General features: G+C 40.2%; 1 protein-coding gene across 1 annotated transcript in view; it reads right to left on the bottom strand.

Moving 5' to 3' along the window:
• The window catches only part of LOC140233551 (uncharacterized), a 228,468-nt gene that overhangs the window by 17,686 nt on the left and 193,031 nt on the right, over window positions 1-17,751 (bottom strand). The window contains exons 5-6 of the mRNA XM_072313674.1: window positions 16,690-16,808; window positions 15,870-16,079 (exon numbers count right to left, since the gene is read on the bottom strand). Coding sequence (XP_072169775.1) covers window positions 15,870-16,079; window positions 16,690-16,808 — 329 coding nt within the window. The remainder of the gene's footprint in view (window positions 1-15,869; window positions 16,080-16,689; window positions 16,809-17,751) is intronic.

The following is a 17,751-nucleotide window of genomic DNA, read 5'->3' as shown; positions in this document are numbered from 1 at the left end:
CTATCAATTATTGACACATCTCACGGAACCGACTGCAAAAACCACTCTGGCGACATGCTCAGCCTCCACATGAAAATTGGCTTGAATATCGTTATTAAACGAACGCTCTACAGAGAGCAGAAAACAACAACAACAGCAGCATTGGCGGCAGTAGCACGTGTCTGTGAAGACACTAATAATCACTTAACTCTCCATGCTGATCCAAGCAAATTTACAGACACTGATGGGAAGACAAGGTCACACAAGTTGAAACAACTCATCAATGATTTAAGCGTACACGGCTACGCCGAGGAAAATATTGAAAAGAGCTCCTCGAAACGAGGGGGAAAGGGCTTGTATAATACATTAGAATTCATGGCCACTGTCAGTGCAGAGCAATTAACTCGAAATGAGGGTGGGGAAAAAAAAACACCACTACACACACACAGGAAAAGATATGGCTGGGGCGTGATCTGCGAATGCAGTACAGCCATATTTGAAACAGACAGGGGAAAAAAAATAGTGCCAGTCTTTGCTTCATTTCCACGCATTCAGATAGATGGGTCTAAAGCAGCACTGAAGAATTAATGAAATTAGCCCATCGTCACCGCCACGGTAAAATATGGGCTGTAAGGGAGGCTTTTGTCGCCGCTGAATAGGCCAGGAATAAACGAGGGGAATGATCTATCACATGCTGAAATAGCCTCATCCCAAAATAGTGTCTCTCTCTCTCTTGCTCTTTTACGCACACTTACACACACGCGCACACATTCTTTGCTGATACACCTCTACCTGACATTGTAGGCTTCATGTAGTAAGAAATGCAATCCTTGCATATATGCGATTAATTCAGCGGTTGGGTTTTCAAGTATTAAACCTTCATGTGCCTAGTTTACTTGTGCTTCAATCTTACCCTTTATCATGCCCCACCACCAGCTCATGCCTATCACGTTACATGTCACACATGTCATACACATTACCCTAAATCATGATGGTGTCTTTATTTCACATTCATCAGTCATTCCCTGCTATTCTTAGCTGCGCTGAACTGATAAATGTGACACTGATGGCCATGTCACAAACTATATTCACAAGTCACTCTTCTCCCACACTCGCATGTAACTCCTGCCTCCCCCGCCCCCACTCATCATATTGTGGCATAACGTCTCGTATTTAGTTCAAGCATCATACTCCGCTCTGTCTGCTAGATGTCATTGCCATGGTTTTGAGTCGGCCCGGGAGAGACGCAAATAATTTTCGGAGAGAGAGCGGGAGAGAAGGGGGGGGGGGGGAGAGGTATTGAGGAGGGAGAAAGAGAAATAGTGGATATATTCGTGTAACAAGCGACCAACTAGCGCATCAGATTACAAGCTATTTCCCCAACTGAATCCCCAGTGCCATAGATACACCGCGATGAACACAATTCCTCTTCCCTCCTACCTTGATGGCTTCCATACGGCCACAGGGAACAGATGCAGCGTCAGTGTCAAAGCAGCCCTGCGCTTTACTCAAGCTTGCTCGCAAATACTGCGAAAATTGCTCTATAGATGACTAGTTGCCCCCCCCCCACATCTCTCTAATTTTTTTCTTTTCCGTGCGGCAAATCATCCACACCAATATCACATGTAATTTTCTTGCACCCCTTCTTCATCTGTTTGAAATTGTTGTCTCATATACAAGCCACTTTTTCCTTCTAGTTCTACAATTCAATTTTTTTTCCCCCAACGTTGCATAAATCTGCTGCTATTCCTGCACAACAAAATGCTTTGGCCATCTCACGTAAGGTCTTTTTCTATATGATGCCACAAATAATCATTCACGACCTTTTAATGCTTTGCCACCAGAAGGTTATCTTTATCTTTTACTAGAACCAAAAGTGAGCTTCAAATAACATGCTGCAAATGACCATTTCGAATGACACACTTTCGTGCCAATTTGGCAACATTTCAATGATAACTACACAGCTTGATTGCCAACATAAGTCTTGCCGATTGCCAATTTGCAGAATAGCAAAAAGTAAAAAATAAAACAAGCTTCGCTTATAAATGTTTTTATAAGGCTCTCAGTCATCATAGTGTGGCCAATTTAGTGACTGTGATTGCTATCAATGGTGTTGTTAACATTTGCTCAAGATGACAAGAAATCATAGAATATGACAGCTATTGCTATGCCATGTATCCCCCATCTGATGATCTCCTCCAGTTAACATCGGGCTAAATCAAATAAACCTCAAACAACTGTAAAACAACAAATCACTTTATTTTCATTGATTTTATGTCAGGTTGGTTGGAGACATGAACACAGATCATGTTGTACATCAGATTGTATACAATCCATTGTTCCTTCAAATGAAAGTTTTAACATACTGTATGTTTTTACCATAAATCCTTATCATTCATGCAAAACTTTCACACACATTTCTGCCGGAAACTATATCATGGAACTTACAAAAATCATTCTCACATTCTGGGAGACACTGTAAAAAAAAACACACAACTTGCAGACTGATGACAGAAATGATGAAAGAAGCAAATATTGCAGAATGTCTGGATGTCAATTACTCATCTAACATGGTATCTCCCTAAGGTATCTCAAAATAGCAATGTTAGTCATGTGACGACAACATCCCCTCCAAGTGTAGTTCACCTTCTTCTGTGTGACAAAAAAAAAAAAAAGACTGAAAACAGGATCTCCTCAAATTTGTATGGGTGGAATTGACTTCCGCCATTCTGGAGGAGAGAGAAGAATAAAAAGAGACAATGCTCTTGATATCATCTTGAGAATAGTCATATTTTGATTGGGGAAAAAAGAATATCAAGTTGTGTTCGTTTTATGTTTGACATCGGTGTGGGCCATTAGCGACTAGAAATCAGTCATGTGTCCACTTGAACTGAATTGGAAGTGCCCATGTATCGTCACACCATCACATTATGACATCATTTTAACATTTGCTTAATTTTTCCTCCAGCTGCACCAATGCACTGCTTTGTTTAGAGTGAAACGGCTATCCATGTTCAAAATGACTTTCATAAAATGGAATAAACTCTAACACACAAAACAGTCAAAGTTGGGTCGAAATTGGGCAAAGAAGAGATACACTAAATTCCAACATTTCACAAGAATTCTCAAAATATATACCCTGGTATATCAGTAGCAATCACTGCAGATGCAGATTTGCACAAGCAAAAATACAAATGTTTTACTATTTGGAATTTTAGTGATGCTTTTTCTTTACAATTGTGCGAGTCTGTTTATGCTCTAGCAGTTGTTCAAATCTACGCAATCTCAGCGAGGTAACAATGTCATAACCTCACAAGTTTCCTCTTCTCATTCACTCGCACGCCACATTTCTATCTTTTCTTTCAAACATGAATTAACTACAATTTTCACATCAAACTCCTCTGGGGTTACATCAATGCAGCAGTGGTGACTATAAGATGGTGATAGGTAATGATGTTGGATTACTTGCCAAAAGAATGATTTCATAATATTCCTTATGTACACACTAAAGGGAGAACTGTGAGGCAATTACATAATTTTCTTGCCTATTCTGTCTGAAAGATTGTGACTGACGTCTCTATTTCACAAAGACATGCCACACATTGAAATATTAGAATTTCCTCATTTTGTGCCCGACTGTAATGAAACTTTTACTGTTCTGTTTGTTTGTTGTTAGTCTCCTTGTCATGATCGTAGATCCTACCACAACGGTTTGAATTCAAAGTGGCATTTCACTTTTACTGGTTTCATTCAAAACAACTTCTTTTTTCCCAGAGGATTGAAATCTCCTCCAATCTGTAGGTCCATATATCACTCGCCTCAATCAAGCCGCAACCCTGGCTACTGGACATCATTCCACACATCCACAGTCAATCCACTAACCCAGAGGTCATAAAGTGTTTCTCATTTCCGTCCTGCCTCTATGATAAACCATTCATCCGTGCTGGCTGTCCACAATGCATGGTATCACAACAAATCAAATCTTGTTTAACTGGCAAGGCACCCAACATACTCTTTGTTTACTAGCTCTGCATCACATGCTGCCTCCAAACAAAAGTTACAAAACCAATCAAACCTGTTAGCTATTAATCTCGTTGATCTCTTTTGTTCTATATTTTCTTCCCCACCCCCATCCCCACCCCCATCCCCCCCAAAGCCTGAGCCCTTAGCCTCTTACCAGCTGTTTCAACGAACATGATTCCCTTGTGTTCTATTCTAATTGGCTGGGCACTAAGGTAGAAGACATGGAAAGTGTGGGGGGGGGGGGGGGGACTGGCTGGCTGGTGTACAGAGATCTATTACAATCAATAGCACAAACATTGTCTATGGCAAATACAACTGCCTGCTCATGGAAGCGATTACACCAGCGAAATCTATACAGAGTGGCGACATGGCAAATTTTATGTGTGTACACAGGGAAGTACAGGAGATGCTGCAGTAGGAGAGTATGAAGTGTTCTCTCAAAGCAATAAAAGTCATAAACCCAGTACAGTATTTTTGCAAATTTGCTGTCTCTTTACCAATAACTTGGCAGATCCAAGATGATATTTGGTCATTCCTAGGGTATTAGAATGCTATGGGCAAATGAATGCTGATCCACTCTTTGTTTGAAGGCAGACGTGTCTTTCTCACTCGCCTTATACTGACGATTCCACCCTGTATCAGACTGCTACCAGTGAGTGTGAATTTGTGCGGAGTGACCTTTTGGATCGAGCCATTACACAACATGACCTCCTACCAGAGGGATGTAATTTCAAGCTGAGCCGCCTTCCCTATCTCCGCTTGACCCAACCCAGTCGATGCGTAAACCTGACGGTGATCAAGGAGATACATTCGAAAGACGGGCTCTTTGTGACTCAGACAGAAAATACATGTTGCAGTAGGACAATAGCAGATATTTTGCAGATGACAAAAAAAAAAGAAAAGAAAAGAAAAGAAATGATGCATTCAAGATGTTACTGCTCAGAAACCAGAAGACGGCAAGTGTACCATGCAGACTAGAAATTAAACTTGATATGTCACAAATATCTGTCAAAACGTGCGGTGGGAATATCACAGCGGCAGACTCGAGATCACCATGACATTTATTTGTACACTTCACAGCTCATCTCTGTCAATACATTCATAACATTGAGATAGGATGAAAGCTAAAGTGTTCCCCCCCCCCCAACACTACCTGCATTGCCTCCATGACAGCAGCAATCACTCAATCTGCATCAAGGAGCATTTTGAGGGGGCAGATGACGGTCTAGTCTCAGTAAGGGTGGGGAGGCAGGGGTGGGGCTGAGGAAATGGTGGTTTATCTATGCATAGAAGCAGACAGTGTAGAAATGAAACAAAAATGGGGGTTGGGCAGGGGGGACATGCAAGACAACAGTAAGAGACTGGGGCAAAAGACAAAGATGTGATGAAACCATTCATGCCTGTAATCACACTAGGATGCCCTCAGCAGCATTTCTTTGTGCTTTCTACATGCATGAGGGAGGGAGATAAGTGGTGTGTGTTGGGGGGGGGGGGGGTATCAGTCACTATCATCTCAATAATGTGAGAATGATTAGCCTGAATGTTGCTGGGATCGTGTTGATCTTTGTACCATTGCGGAATACACATGTATGCATACACTCACGCATGCACGTATGCACAGTTAAGAACACGTACCTATACTCATTTGCATCAACTGCAAGCCAGTGCCTTCACATAAATTTGTGCGTAAACATATGCACACACACACACACGCTACGCAAACAGTGACTATGACCACTCTTGACAAGGTCTTGATCCACACTCCCAGCCTGCAAACCACATGGGATAATGCAATTTTCATGACGTTGTTAAGCACACGATGAGGGCAAGCTAATTTCATAATCGCTCCCTCTCCTCGCGAAGCTCGGAGAGGCTGAGTGAAGTCCAAAAGCTCCACGATAAAAAAAAAAAATCCAGTGCCATCTCCTGCGTGATCATCATTTCTCTGAATTCTATATTACCCACAAGGCATCACTTAGAAGATAATTCAACAACACGCTGCAAAACACAACAGACAGTCTTACTGAAAACACTGTAAATGTCTATAATAAGTCATTTGTGATGTAGTTTGAGACAAGCTTCAGTCTCATTCAAATATCCCTTTTAAAAATTAAATGCGATGTAAAATATATGTTAGGTATTATGTTGCCTGACATGAAAATTACTTGAGCTCACACAAATTTGAACCTACATGTATCATACAATATCTATCGGTTGAAATAAGTTTTTAAAATCAATGCATCATAGTGGAGCTGAGTAATAAACACACTTTCTTTTGAAGTACATATTGAGATTTTATTCATTAATGGATGAATTGGGTATGAATAAGATAGGAAATCAGGCACAAATAAAAACATACACATATATGGATAAACAAATACACACACACACACACACACACACAGCTGGGGCTAAAAACTGCAAGTATTCCATTATTTCTGATCACCGCCCTGTCATGTATTGATAGCCGAGTGAATAAAATGATGCAGCGATTCTTCTGCATCAGCACGCAAACCGTACACATTTGTCTGTCTCTCTACACAATTTACCCAGAAATTATGAGCCACTCGCCGGAATAAATGATTAAAGCTGTCTGCATTCAACGGAGTTCCTAACGACTGCAACAACATGGCAATGCAGACTTTTCTTGCTGCCCTGCAAATTGCGCGTAATCACGAGTCGATCATTCATCATCTGCGTCCCACCTAACGTGGTGCGAAGAGCGACAGTTTTTAGGGGAGGAAGTATCATCAACAGCTCGATCTAATCTGGAGGATCTCCCACGACAAACATGCCAGTGAGTCATCAATCCATGAGCAAGGAAAACAAAAAACGGGGAAAAAAATGGGGAATATGCACCTAAACAAAACAAAAAAATATCCCTGCTTTTACATGACTGCATGTAAAAGTGAGGACTAATGATCATAGCATTCATGTCGTCTTTGATCCAACACTTTTTGGAGACGGACGGATGGCTGACATCAGCGCCATCGTGCCTTTCTCACGGGAGAGACTCGGATTCTCAGATTCTTCTGGACATCTGATTTTAATGAATGCAAAATTCAAAGTGACACCTCGTGTCAACTACATCACAAGTTTCCGAGGCCACTGCACACTTGCCAAGCACTCTTCCGAGAAAGCTCACCCAGTTCTTGGCCAAATTGTCTCGGAGAGAGCAGCTGATATTGGCAGAGAGAATGATATAATATATAAATCTAAATATATTAAAATAATGTAATATATACCAAGTAATGCTTTGTACAGAGGGATGAGAACGTTTACTTTGAATTCCCCATCATTTCCCGAGGATCTCTCCGACAAATTGGCGGAAAAGGTCCACATGCCTTGCATTTTGAGTGAAACAAAGGTGACACCATCACTGGAGAGATAACTATGATACAAACTACAATAAACTTGTTTCCATTCCGCCCACTGATGACTTGTAAAAGGAGGAGCAAAACCTGACAAGTGACAGCCTTCATTTGCACAACAACCACAAGAGGTCTTTGACAGAACTCAACTTGCTGTAATGTCAATGACAGGACTCGCATCATTCATCGTGACGGCAGCATCGGGAGCTGTATCTATTTCTGTAGCTTTTAACAGCCTGGGTTTAAAAAAGGAATGCTTTTCTAATAAGTCCATGCTGCCCTCTACCAACAACAACAACAACAAGGCATGTTGATATGAAACATGATTCTCGCTAGTGTGTCTCACTAATCTTGAAAGGTTTTTCTGTGTAATGTCTATGTGCTGTGACTTTTTTTTTAGTGTCATTCCTAATTCATCTTCAAGCATCCATCTCTATTCACCAGCAGTCTATAGCTTTACTTTCAGTCATGTATCGTGACTACCCCCCCCCCCCCACCCAAATACCTCCAGGACCACATACCGTTGTTGCAGAAATCTAATTGCAAATTACCTCGCCAGAAAGCCTTCCTAATCGCGCCTCATTTCGAGTTGTCACCTTGGAGTGAGCGATATTTCGCCTCACTCGTGACTGTTAGTCACTATGTCGTTAACTCATTAGATGCTTTCGACACCCACCGCTCGGAAAGAATCTCACACCGACGAGGGAGGATATTTGGAAACGGAGCAGTGGGACAAAAGGATGAGATGGGTTAAGTTTTAGACAACATAGGGAATACAAATTAATGATTCTTGCATTAAGTTATTTTTATTACGGTGGATTGACAAAGTGCCCTTCATTAACAAGAATACACACTAATTATTTAGTGTTTACGAGGAATAGCTGTAAAAAAAAAAGTCATGGGAATACATGCCTCAGTATGTATAATTAGGGTGTATGTACATCGATGAAGGACATTCTGTCAGTCAGATGCAAAAGAGGAAATAGTGAAGAAAAGTTTTGCCTAAAATGTCAGTGAATTATCTAGTATGGTATCCTTAAGCCATCTCACATACTGTATACGCCATATATTACGTGAGTCTAAATTTTCGCGAATCGGGAATTCCCGACGATTTTGCGAGTGGTTGAATTTGCGATCATGGAGTCCTGTACTGAACGGAGAAATGTACATGCGTACGTCACATCCACATCGGGATCAAAGTCAATATTTTCATGTGTCTTTAATTTTGCGAATAGCACTTGACTCGCAAAATTCGCGAAAATAAAAACCTCACGAAATATTCGGCATATACAGTACTCGACCCTGGTTCTCTTGCTAAAACACTGCTTCAGAAAAACTCTGCACTTCTTTGCTACACTAACTTAATATTTCCCATTAAGGAATTATGATCATTATGAATCCGTGCATAATATTAAAGTTTTGTGTGAATGCATCCAAGCCAGAAAACCAATTTATTCCATGAAAATATTTTTAAAAGAAACTTAGCTTTTTGTGTACATGTGTAAGTCATTCATGATGAAGGGAATTTGTAAGTGACATCAAAATAATATGATCATGATTACTTTAAAATGCTGCCTTCAGGCAAGCATGTTGAGTGTCTCATATGGATTGAAATGACTACAGATGACAACCATATCACAAGAGATTCAAGAATCTGATCCATCATCTTCTTTCGTCACTTTGTGTGCTCCCAAAACATGGCGTCACCTAGTAGTGGAAATACTACGCAGGTGTACTACACTACACTACACTACACTACGTTCAAAAGAAAAGCATGTTACACCTTGACTTAAGGTAGATCATTATCACTATTCAGTTTCTATGGAAACACAGCTCTGAACATTATGCCCATAACACAAACACTCAAACAAACAAAAAACAAACAAACAAATAAACACACACACAGGGCTACACATTTCCTTGGCTTGTTGATAAAACATTTTTGCTTCCTTTCCACAAACTCACACAACACGGACCAGAAATACACAACACAATCATGGACAAATAAACATAAAAAAACGTCAAATAAACACAGCTGCATTAACTACATTTTTCCTTTCCTATTTTATCTCCTCATCATACTGAAATAATATTGTGGTTTGGTTTGACGCCCTAGACTCTCCGTGTAATTCCTTCTCTCTCTCGATCTCTTCCCCTCTATCTCCCGTCCCCTCCCTCAAGGAAAACCACTTAGAATTCTGAATTGATTTTAATTTCCTCCCCACATTATGGCTATCCACCGCCTACTGATATTGCCACGATGTCAGCTTTGATTTAGCCCAGCAGATCAATTGCTCCCTGCCTCCCCTCGTTCGTCCGGGATAAAATGTCGACGCTGCATTAGCGATCTCGATTTATGCGAGCTTTGGCCTCTTAAAAAATTCACAAACACACAGAACAGGAAGAAAACAAACAAATCAAAGAAACCCATTTCAAAACTCTTTGGCTAACAGTTCAAAGACAAATGATTAATCTGAAATGGTTCTACATTATTTGTTGAATTGTACACATCTTATTGGGTTCACATCCATCTGTAACACAGACAGTCTTTTGCCTGTTTCAAGTATGACCCTCCACTGCCATATTTACAGAGGTATCACTTTGGAAAATCACAAGGAAAACTATATCATAGAGATTCAGTTTGCTCTGGTAATTGGAATAAACGGACTTCATGTGTCTTGATTTCAAAAGCTTTAATACGGTAAGTATTACACTACATATATGAAATATGAAACATTATATTTCCTGTAATGTAACCTATCTGTGTGAGATTCTTTGAGCATTCCTGATATTTTGTAAGTCGTAATACACTGATAACCGTTTGAGAGTCCATACTCTGAAATCAGAATAAAATGGGGATTTTGAGGACTGACACATTTGGAAGAAATATTAAATAGTTTCTCTTCACTCCAAGACTTTATGACAATCCACAGAGGGGATTTTCTTCATTTCTAGCTGATGACAAAAGATTTTGATTCAGGAGATTTTTTTTTAATTATTTTTCCTTTAATTTTGTAGCAATTAAACTGTTATCTCTTCCATTGTTTATTTCAGATGGTAATGGTGTTCACTAGTTTTGAATGCTGTCATTATCTTCTCTGACACAAAGGACAGTGCCATGAAAGTATACAGGGACATACTTACCACAGTCATTAGAGGGATGAGCTCAGATAGGGTACTATCATGAATACAACAGACGCAAAACAGTATGCATCATGTATTTCATGGTATAACTTTTCCTGAACTGGGTCATGTAATTGCTTATTCTATTACTTCACAAACTTGAAGAGGTGAACAAATATTACAAGAAATGCCATTATTTTTCATAAGCATACAATTTCCTTCTAAAGAAAGTGTTAAGTTTTACTGATTACACGGAAAACGTTTTCCTTCAGGTCATGCCAGTAAGATAAATCAGCAAAGAATTTCACATAACAAATGGAGGGATCCTCATCAGAGTAAGTCACTCATGCTGGTATAAGACAGGACAGAGCCCAAATCAAGGTGCGGAAGTGATCAGCATTAACACGTTTCTTCCGCTCGCCGGCGGTGAGCCCCCACAAAGCTCGCAGCTTTGCAATGCCTCACAGAACTCCCGACTTCTACCACGACATGACATGAGTGTGACTCGCAAATGACTGGAGTAGGATCGGGTGGTGGGGGGAGGGGGTGAGGAAATACATACATCACTACACAGTGCAGAATTAAAACGTAACATGCTTCTTCCTGCTGTAAGCCATTGGGGATACAACTTCCACATCTTGACATTGAGGTGCAAGTCTCACAAGTCGTAACAGTCGAGGGTTACAAGTGGGTGTCAAGCACTGACTAACAAATATGAGATTGGTTTAAAGGTGACATCATTTTGACAAGTCAAACAAGAGGCTCTCAAAGGAAGACTGAATCACTGAACCACATCAATGGTTAAAGATACTCACTGCTCAAAGTGAAAGGGATAAAATTTAGTAAAATGATAACATAAAATAACATCTCCTATGAAGTCCAATAGGCGGGGAGCTGGGGCAATACTTCAGTGAGTGGAATAAATGCAAATGATTTACTAGGAAATTGCTATACCCGAAACAACATTCTAAACTTCTTGAGTGGTTGGGATTTAAAAAGATACCCTCATCCCTATTCCACACAGTCTTTTCAGAATACCTTGTGGTCGTTTCATGAGAAAACAGAAAACGATATGGCCAACGTCAATCTGGGCTTAGAACAATCACTATGGTATTGAGCATGCAATATCACAAGTTACCATATCATGTAATTTATAGCTAATGCTCTGCATGAGGGTACCATCAGATTTGTGTTCAAACAGCCACATTTCTTTGGTATTCAATAAAGCTGTGATGCAAGCAGAAGTGGACATTTTTGCGGCGTCAAGGATGTTTGGGCCTCCGAGGCATAATATCAAACATGCAGGAATACACTCAGAGAGATATTCTTTAGCCATGCTCAAAAGGATATTCTTCACCCATGCCAAAAGAAAAGAACAAAATCCTTTGCAAAGCAGAAGATGCAGCAAGCTGACAAAGGACAAGACACCACTAAGAATAGAAAGCAACTTGATCCATAAATCTTATAATACTTAAAGCTGCTGCAAAATTGATTTGGCATTTGCACTATCATTCCTTGCCTGGGATATATATATCTAAAATCTAATAATGGAATGTTCACCTCAATGGAATATTGAATATTGAGCCTTGCACATTGATTTAATGATAGAAACCTCCGCCTCAAGCTCTGCAAATATCTGGCAAAATCTCAGCTCAGGGTGTAGCGAGTTAGAAATAACTCCCTCAGAACTGTACAATTTCTTCACTCTTTTGCAGCTCAAAGTAAGTCTCAATCCCAGGTCACTTCAGCACAATGATTCAGTTTCTTTGTACTTCCATGTCATATGGCATGGTGAGACTTTCATGTTAGCATTCTGACCCTGTGTTCACAGACAAGTTTTGTAGATCTGGGATGTCAAACAAAATACACTGGAAAGCTTTACATCCATTTCACCAGAACAAACCAAACTACAGTGGTGTCTGAAAGAAAGTATCAGTGACATAAAAAAAGAATAAAAGTACCAGTAAACCATACTTATTTTTATGCTTAATGCCCAACATTTTTTTTTCCATTTTATGTTTGTTTTTTTGTTTTTAAAGGGGGGGGGGGGTCTGACAAAATCTTTTACTACTGCTCAGTAATTAACACTCACATTATCATCCTTGATAGAAGTTAGTTTATAAGTGTGGCTATGAAAAGAGATGTAGAACCATTCTTACTGTTCACTCTAATTATGATATAGACAATCAAAAGCACTCTTTCTAAAAAGTACATGTGATGGCAAATTTGACAGGCTGTTACTGAAGCAGTGAGTCTGTGTCTCCCTCAAGATGTTTGTTGGAGGATAAACCACGGGATCACATCATCTGTGACGAACGAACAACGAAGGCAAGGATGACATCAGCAGCATACTCGGAGGGCTAAGCATCGTCATGGCGATGACTGCCACCGGGAGGTAGATAGCAGACAATGATAACAACAGTTCTACTTATAACCGCCTTCCTCGTTCCTCTTTGGCCACAACAACAATAGCGTACTCCCAAAATTTATAATTATGCGAAGTCACGCCGACACAGCACTCGTATGGGGTGAGGAGTAGGGTGGGGGATTAAGTGTATATAACTTTCTAACACCTGTTTTTTAATAATACAGGTACTCTCTCAGACCAACATCTTTGGTGTAACCTGTCACCTTCTCTTTATCTTTCATTTCATACAAAGGATTGTTGACAGGTAAGAACAGAAAAAAATCATCTTTCCATTCAACAGCTGAGGGAAAGTTATGAAAAATCTGTCTGGATCCTAACGGAAGAGGATAGATTTTTCGTAAGAATATTCATCAAGCTAACATGCACTATCTATGTGTGTCTCTATATGTACTTGGGAGTAATACCCAGAAATCTATCACGAGACAGAATAAGTAATAGATATATAGATTTATAAGTCCTACTTTCAAGAGGTAATGTCGTATTATTGTATCTCACTCTGTTTATCGTACACTATAAAATCATATTCGTTGGCATCTCTGCTGTATTAAGCCATCAGAACACATATGCCTTCCTTTTCACACTAAATCTCAATGGTGCATTTAAGATCAATGCCTTCTTAGTTTTTGAGCAAGAGAGGGAAAAAGCAAAAATAAAGTGGGAAAAAAACCTGCACACATTTTTTTTTTTTGCTTCCAGTGCTTGAAAAACAGAAGTTGAGAGAAATAGGAAAATAAAACAAGAAAACAACCGCACAAGGGCTTGCTATTCACTCCATTCGGCGTGTGTCATTGTCAAATCGGGAATCAGCCGCGCGGAAATGTTGCTGAGTCGTTTTCAAGGGTCTTTACACCGAATGGCATTAGTTTCAAGACTCATTTCCAGGCGATTAAACACGGCAAGCAGGCAGCCCTGGTTGCAATGAGGGCTGGTGACACTGCCTGTACCGTGATACGATCAAGTGTGAGAGAGAGAGAGAGAGAGAGAGAGAGAAGGGGGGGGGGGGGGGAGTGCTGGGAAAGATGCACTTTTGTAGCATGTATCCAGAGGTAAATGAACTTTACAAAGGAAACTACTGCAACATCTCCCAGCATGAATACTGGCTTATTCTTTCTATCTTTGCTTGAAAACTTCAGATTTGAATTCCCCCTCCCCCTTCCTCCACCCCTCCAAAAAAAAAAAAAAAAGAAAAGAAAAAAAAAAGAAAAAGAAAAGGAAGGTGGGAAATTAAGAATGGAGGTAGATGAGGGGTGGGTTTTGGTAGATGCAACTATATGGATCACAATGTGATTACAGCATTCAAGACCTTTTTGATACAAGCTTAAAGGTGCTGTTTACGACTGCGAGGAGTGATTAAAAAAAAAATGAGTTTTCACATTTGGTGCATATGTGTAGGCCAGTTGTATCACAAAACATCCTACCATATGAACATTTTGCAATAAAGCCTAGAATATAAGGAGATATCACTATTTTTCTCAATAGACCATAAATGTTAATGGTTTATTCTAGGAACTATTGTTCACATCTTGCATATTTTACAATACTTAACATTGATTATACTTATGAACATTTTTACAGTGGTTGTTTCTATCCCTAACTCACATGTTAGAACTATTTTGAAGCACTACAGCCCGGTTTTTAATTCATCTGCAAATGGTGAATAATGCCTTTAAAGGAAGAAGACAGGATGAGATGAGAGCAAGAGAGGAATAAGTGACATCAGCTGACAAGTTCGGCGAAAACAAATTGCCTGAAAATTTAAAATCGCCATGAATAAAAGAAGAGTAACAAGCATGGAGAAACTGAACAACAGGGAAAGGAAAGACGGAGAAAGAGGGAGAGCGGCAGAGAGTGAAAGTAAAATGAGAGGGAACGATCTTACTATCCCAAAAGAGAAGAAAAAGAGAATCGATAGAATATACTAGCGACTCAAGATCAGATAGAGACGACATATCAGCAAAGAAGGCTCAGAAATGAATGAATGAGGAGGCAAATACAAATATGGAATGACAAAGAATGAAATATAATGAGATAGTGGCCGTGAAAAACCAAATCTGACAACAGTGTGATGTATGATTGAAACATATACAATAGAGGTGATAGCTATGAGGGGAATATAATGACATATCATGCACATGAAAAAGAGAGAGAGAGAGAAAAAAAGTAAATGTAGAAATAGGAAAGCAGATACTGTGAGGAATATAGTATATGAGGAAGCCTGAAAACCGAGTTCAACTAAATAATTTGCATACTGGTTACCAGCAAGTTTCCACGAACGCATCACTCGCTGCTTTATGCCTAAAAAGAGTAATCTGTATCTACCCATAAAAGCTACAGTGCAGATTAATTGCTTTTCTGCAAAAATGACACTTGGTACACAATTTCATAAAAAAAAAAATGGAATAATGAAACACTGGATCACAAGTTTTTATGGAGGTCATGTAAGGAGCCACCACAAAGTCCATGTGGGATGTTAAAACCTCTCTATCTCTGCCCCAAATTTCCCCCTTCTCCCCACTTTTTTAATTCTTTTTGCTCTCTCGCTCTCTTTTTTGCAAGTCCTGGAGACTGCACATGCTCTTTTCATTTTGTTTTGATCTATCTTTCAGGGAAATGCACATTATCCAAAAGAGCTTTCGTGGAAGTTTCTCCTGTGTTACATGCATCTCAGAAGGCAATGATAATTCCCATGAAGGCTTATATATTCTCTTGTTAGAAAATAACAGAAAAAAAAAGACAACCACAACAGCTATTCTTCCAGGGTACCTCCTGCAAAGTTAACCCTTTCCATGCTAGGGGCTTTGGACAGGGTGTGTGAAGCTAAGGGGTTTTCTGTGCTAATTAACACTCAGAGCGCACAAAGAGTTAGGGGAGACTTAGCAGGCCTGTGTTCCACTGGGGGAGCTTCAGGCTGACCACTCTGGTACTCTGGACCAACTGCCACTCACCTGAATGTGGGATACTGAAGGTTGGCCGGTGTCAGGAAAGCCGGGTGGAATGGGTAGGAGGAGATACTAGCGGCCATCGCGGCCGGGTCGTAGGGGCCAAGGTGGTGGGGTGTGGCGGTCGGGGGTCGGATGGGGTCGTCACCAGCACGATATGGCTGGAAGCCCCGCCCGGCCATTTCCTCCGACTTGCTTGGGAGTTGGGCGAGTGGTCTGCAAAGAGAGAGAGAAAAAAATATATAGGAATAGGACTAATTCAAGGAGCCATTCATTGCTGTCTCTCCCCCATCCCCATCCACTAGTTTTACACAGCAATCAAGCAAAATTAAGTTAGCCCATCAGAATTGCACATCTTAGACATACGTCCTATCTTGCATTTACCTTACGTTGTGACTTTTGTTTCCAACAACACGAAGTACTCAAATTCATGAAATTCTTCCATCGAGATGTTTTCATTGCAACTGATTGACAAACTACAAAATTGACAAAAATTGACAAAAATTATTTACGTCGATGTAGGGCAACTTGTCAATCAGTTGCAACACAAAGTACTGCTTGAATTTCACAATAAAAGAGAATTTAAAATTTCTCCTAGAAGAACGCCGTACTGCCTGACACAGCTGCTACCAATCTTTACTGAATACTGAATACGCTCTACACGTCAAGTATTGATGGCTATATATTTTCGCTATATATTTTGCGTCCTTGTTTATACCAACTGCAATCCTACCAACAGATACATGGAAATCTCTCTCCTGAGTGATCTCAGAAAGTGTTCAATGCCCTTGTACTTCCTTAACTTTAATTTGGACTGTGTTCATACCTCCTTGGACCAAGACTAGGGCTTTCTTTTCCTCTCCAAATGGACGATGCGCCCTCTCCTGGTAGGGACCGACTAAGGCTGCGATCAACTGAGTTGCTCTGGCTTCTTCTCTCCAGCTCCTGTGGAAGAAAAGAAGGTAAAAAAAAAAACCAAACAATAACATTTTGAAAACAAAAACCAGCAGGCAGAACGTTGATGGCTGTTGGAGTGATATTGTTAAACACGGCTGTAATAAACGCTCAACAAACGACAGCAGATAGGCTACGAGTGATAAGCACAGGGTAATGACAAATATTATCAGCATGTCAATTTGACAGTGCTTGACGTGGAAAAACCCTTTTAAAGTGGCGCGGCTCGCCCATTGCCTGTGCTCATCCAAACTACAAAACCAATTTAGTTCTCGGACGAGAAACCATCAATCTACCTATTAGATTTCCAGATAACACTACTTGTTCACATGCAATAATACGTCCCTTGGGCGCCCACACAATTCATCGGTAAGAGGAATTAGGAGCAAGACCCTTAGAGTGTATTTGTGAAGAGTGAACACAGATTATTGTCTACAAATGATGACTTTCTCTCTCTCTCTTTCTCTCTTGAGGATATGCATCCACAAGCAGAGGAAATTTAGAAAGAACAGGATAAGGACAAATACCAGGTAATTTAGCAAGAAAACGTCGCAGATTTCTTGGAGCCAGCAAAAGGAAATAACGTGAGAAAATCATCCCTATCACTGATGTGATGTCTCTACAATATTCATTTCAAACAGGTTAACTCACCAGGGGTCGCACTTAACTTTTTTTTTAACTAGCCAGGCGGACTACCTAGAATCAATTTTGATACTGAAGCGATTTTTTGGCTAGCCAGACGGACTAGTAACTTCAGAATTTTAAGATTTTTAGCTAGTCCCACATGATTTTGGGTGGCCAATGGCCAGTGGACCATCGCCAATTTCGAACCCTGCTCACTGATTGCATTTAGGGGTGAGAAAGGAGAACAAAATGTAGTTAATTGTATGTGAGGCTCTGCATAATTCAGACTTGATGGCTAATCAAGTCCTTG

Source organism: Diadema setosum, chromosome 9 (assembly GCF_964275005.1).
Source record: "Diadema setosum chromosome 9, eeDiaSeto1, whole genome shotgun sequence".
Classification (NCBI taxonomy): domain Eukaryota; kingdom Metazoa; phylum Echinodermata; class Echinoidea; order Diadematoida; family Diadematidae; genus Diadema; species Diadema setosum.
The sequence above is the reverse complement of the archived record's forward strand: the minus strand, read 5'-3'. Positions and strand labels throughout refer to the sequence as shown.